The following is a 5,049-nucleotide window of genomic DNA, read 5'->3' on the forward strand; positions in this document are numbered from 1 at the left end:
CGCAATCTGAGAGTCGCGAGTTCGAATCCCCGTCATATCAAACATACTCGCCCTTTCAGCCGTGGGGGCGTTATAATGTGACGGTCAATCCCACTATTCGTTGGTAAAAGAGTAGCCCAAGAGTTGGCGGTGTGTGGTGATGACTAGCTGCCTTCCCTATAGTCTTACACAGCTAGCGCAGATAGCCCTCGTGTAGCTTTGCGCGAAAATTCAAAACAAACAAACAAACCATATTACGATTTTTCTTTGTTGAAAATTATGAGTTATAATATTATGAGATTGTTGTTGTTTGTTATTAAGTACAAAGCCACACAAAGGGCTATTTATGCTTTGCCCACCACGGGTATCGAAACCAGGTTTCTAGCGCTAGAAATCCGCAGACATGCCGCTGTGTCACTTGGGGGCATTATGAGATTGATTTACAACTTTAATTCACTAGTGATCCATATCTGAATAGATATTGGCTGATAATAATTTCATTTAACGTTTTATAGTTTTATTTGTAAATTTACTGAGGTACATATTTTAACACAAATCGACATTATGAAGTTACATTGCATTTAATATTTTATTTATTTGTTGTTATTTGTATTATACTTTCGGTATTATTTTCAATTGTAGCTAAATTTCCTCGAAAGCTTTTGTCTTAGTGTAACGCCTAGTATTTGACGATTTTTAATGTTTAGGAAGTGACGCATTAGTATTTACGCCTAGGCATGTTAACGTTACATATTATGAATATCAGTTAATTTACTATTAAAATGATATAAGGATACTATTTCTTGAGGTTGGTAGGCATTAGCTAATTTATACTATAATAGTGTTACGGTTACTAAAATCTCGCTATGTCTTTTTTTTTTTCTCTCTCTCTCATATAATTTAGTGACTTTGTATAACTTGGGCGTTAATAAGGATAATAATTAATATGATATGACTTCGACAATGTACGTGATAGATCAGATAATAACTAAATATAGATTAAGAAACACGATGTAATTTTTATATTGCATTCAGTAAAAGTTTTAATAATAACAATTAATATAGATTCAGAAAGTCATGTATGCTTCAAATCAGTGGGTGTGATTCTTAAATTAATATTGTGCTATAGATTCCAAATCCATTACTTTGTTATTAGCTACAGAGAGTAAAAGCTAAAACTAATTGGAAGGTAAAAAAAATACTACTTTCCACACTAGACATGATAAAAAATTAATATAGTAATGGCAGACCTGACGACAGGGGGGGGGGGGGCAACTGCCCAGGGGCCTGGGTGAATGAAACCTGGTTATGCCGTAAAGCCCACAAAGCACTTTAGGCTATATCTTCATTTAATGACAAAAACCATAGTTTTTGGCTCTTCTTTGCATATAAATGCTTGATAAAATGTTACAAAAAAGAGAGAGAGAAAGGGGGCCCGGTGAGGATGTTTGCCTGGGGCCTGTGCTAGCTCTCGACATTCCTGTGTAATGGACTAAAACAATACATCACTACAAACAGGTTCAAACAAAATACAATTTAGTAAATTGTAATAACAACAGAAATATAAAATAAAACTTCCAAACAACTGGGATGCAAATTTTGTCACTTATAAATACTGAATAAATCCATGCCTGGCCAGGACTTGATACAGACATTATTAAATAATACTACATGAATATCAGTATTGTTAATTTCAATAAATAAATGTATTAGGAAAAAGATCCAGGAGAAAAAAATAACTTATTTCTGAAAACATGCAATATTCCAAAGTTAAACCACATCAAGATCAATAAAAATAATGAGCAACAATCAGAAATAATTCATGTTAACTATATCTCATGATCTAACTCATTTAAGCTCAAGTCACGGTTTTTATTTAGTGGTTAGACCACATGGTTACAGCTTGTGTGAGTAGCTGAGTTACATAATTTTTCACAACGTCAGTATCTGTACGTCATTACTGGGGGAAGCTTGTTTCAGTTTCACAATACAAACATACTCAAATTCAATGTTCTCTAGCTAGAAGGTGAGTTAGTGCTTTAAAATAACTAAAAATTCATAGTTGAACTAAATGATAGAAGGAATAATAAATGAATGGTAAACAAAACCAGAAAATAGAAGTTGAATTTGCTCTCTCACAACATAACCTATGGGCAATAAGAAATCATTTGGTCTTTCAACAAGGCTGTCTTTGCATACCAACCTTGGAATAATGAAAACTTTAAAACCTTTCATTTACTTTACAGCTATTCTCATATATCAGTCATTCTATTAGAAAAATATAACTGTCTTAACTGTTGTCTTGCCTGTCTTATTCTTAAACTTATATCCTCTCATTCTGATATCTTGAGAACAAAGCACAAAAAAATCAGAGACCTCGCTGTAATTTGTCCCAGGAATAAGCTTCAATAACACTATCTCTTACCCTTCTTTCTTTGAAGATAAAATAATTTAAGAGATCTCAACCTATCTCTTTAAAATAACCCTTCCATCCCTGGAATCATGCCAGTAGTAATATTAGTCCTCTTCTGAACTTTTTCCAGTAATTACATATCCTTTCTGAGATAAAGAGACCAAAATAGTTTAGTTTAATGAATGGGATAAGCTAGATGGACTAAAATGTTTCTTGTCTTTAGATTTTATCCTAAGAAGTCTCTCTTTGTTGTTATTGGACTCAACAACTCTCATTCAAAGTGTCTAAAATTAGTCACTCATAACGATTGCATCAGTATTGTTGGTAACACTAACAACTATGAATCTCATTATACAATTTTTCATTAATGTTATCTATCTGATCAGGTAGTCTATAAAATTTGCGAGTTAGAAACTCTCTATACTTTATGGTATATAAAGATAGATTCTACCTGTTTTTTGTCTTCAGTCCTAACAGACTGCAGTCATTCCTTCTTAAAGAGCCATGCTACCCCTCTTTTAAAAAATATATTACCATTATAACCTGGAGTTTCAAAATAATATCTGTTATTACTATTCTCCAAATCTAATAAAGTTGAAATAATACTTATTATATCAATCTTCCATTGCAATTAGAGTCCTGAATTCTTCTGTTTGTTTTTGAACCTGACAGGCTTCTCTTTTAAAACTATTATTTAATATATGCTCTAAGTTTCCGATTACCAAACTTGTTGCTGTAGCTGTCCTACCAGTAGCTCCCTCACCACTTTGTAGGTTAAGTTTAAACTATATTTAATAAATATATGTATAACTTCCTTAAACATCCTACTACCTAGCCTGCTTAAGTGGAGCCCATATCATGCATATAATTTATCTTTACCCTTTAAACTATCATACATGTCTAACCAGCCCACCTGCTCTAAAAATATATCCATACTACTAATTCATCAGACACTATGCTACTATGATATGCATTTTTTTAACCATTGTCACATGTGCAGTGTTATTCAATACTATTAGTTTGTTATGTCAAGAGTTGTTGGAAGAGGTTAATTCAATCCTTAGTTAAACATAGAATAAAAGTATCATGTTAAACTCCAATATCACAGTATTTTATGTATATACTTATGAAATGTGAGTGGTATTGACCTCACAATAAACAGTTTGTTTTTACACTCCATCATTACTTATCTACAGATATTAATTATTATATTTCTAAGAACCTTTGAATGAAATTAATGGTAGTCTTTACATGTTTTATAATTCAAGAACCTTTGAATGAAATTAATGGTAGTCTTTACATGTTTTATAATTGAGTCATTTTTAGTTTATAAATCAGACATTTTCAAGATGCTGGTGTTTTTCTCAAGATACATAGTTTTGTGTTTAAAATTAGGAGGTTATTCAGGAAGTCATACTTTTTAAATTAATTCTTCTCTCCTGTAAGGTCATATGCTCACAATTTATTCTAAGAGCTTAAGGGTGAGAGTAAAGAAGAACATACAGCAACACATCAACCACATTATAACTCCACATTCAGTGCCAATAAGGCCTTTCTCTCAATGTTAGTGATAATCAGGCCAGCTATGGTATCATTGTTTGCAGACTTGGTTAGCTACCTAAGCTATCATTATGATTATGCTATTTCTGTTATAAAAATTGTCATATTTACATTGCATAATGAGTTTGTTGTAAAGATATTTGCTTTGTGGAAAAGCTTGTGATTAATGTCTTTCCTTTTTTTTTCTTTTATGTCTCGTATGTGGCCTATTATTACATGCTTAGATTTATGGCATATCAAAATATGGAATCAGATGAACAAATAGAATTTGTGATTAGATGCTGTAAAATAATAGCAGTATATGAGTTTTAGTTCTTTATATGCAACTCTTAAGATCATGTATCTTTTTTCTGCTTTTAAATATTGAGAGGCTGTTTCTTCTGTTGCAGACTTGCTTTACAATTCAATATGGCATCACTGTTTGAGCAGTATGAGCAGGCTGCTTCCATTTCAACAGGACCAGTTACAAGCATTCAGTCGCTTCCAGAACTGGTGAGGATTAACATGTTTATTTATTTATGAACAGCTACAATTTAAATTTCATTTATGTAAACTTGGAAGTGAAAAAACAAAAAACATTTCTTACCTCACAGTGAAAAGTTGTAGACCTGTATGTACAAAATATGTTTTAGCGAACTGTTGTTTACATTTATGCATATAAGTACAGGTTTTAATGTCTTTGTCTTTCAGTATGTATTTTGGGGATCTTGTGTATGTTATTTCAAAATTTATTCTGTGGTATTCTACATGATGAACTAAAGAATTTTGATTTAAACAACATGGAACAAGATCCAGAAGGAGGAGCAGCAACTATAATCCATTAAAAGTGACATTTCCATATAAGGAAATGCAAGTACACACGCTGTGGTTGTGTTTAGTATGATAATATAGATTGTTAATTTTTCAGTTCACTTTGTTTCCAACTCACTATTTCATTTTACATCACAGTCATTAGTAAGAGGTTTAGCATTGTTTAATGTTGGTATACTTTGGTGACAGATTTTCTTGTAGGCAGATTTTGTTAAACAAGACCTACATCGGAATGACTACCACAACCCTGTCAAGACACCTAACAATGCACTTACAAAATGGAGCCA

At 32.2% G+C, this 5,049-nt stretch overlaps 1 protein-coding gene across 1 annotated transcript in view; it reads left to right on the top strand.

Annotated features, from left to right (window-relative positions):
* The first annotated feature begins 647 nt into the window (after window positions 1-647).
* LOC106466901 (vacuolar protein sorting-associated protein 18 homolog) overlaps window positions 648-5,049 on the top strand; it is a 172,377-nt gene continuing 167,975 nt past the window's right edge. The window contains exons 1-2 of the mRNA XM_013927208.2: window positions 648-787; window positions 4,342-4,444. Of these exons, the coding sequence (XP_013782662.2) occupies window positions 4,361-4,444 (84 nt within the window). The 5' untranslated portion in view covers window positions 648-787; window positions 4,342-4,360. The remainder of the gene's footprint in view (window positions 788-4,341; window positions 4,445-5,049) is intronic.

This window comes from Limulus polyphemus, unplaced genomic scaffold (genome assembly GCF_000517525.1).
Source record: "Limulus polyphemus unplaced genomic scaffold, Limulus_polyphemus-2.1.2 Scaffold2417, whole genome shotgun sequence".
Taxonomy (NCBI): Eukaryota; Metazoa; Arthropoda; class Merostomata; order Xiphosura; family Limulidae; genus Limulus; species Limulus polyphemus.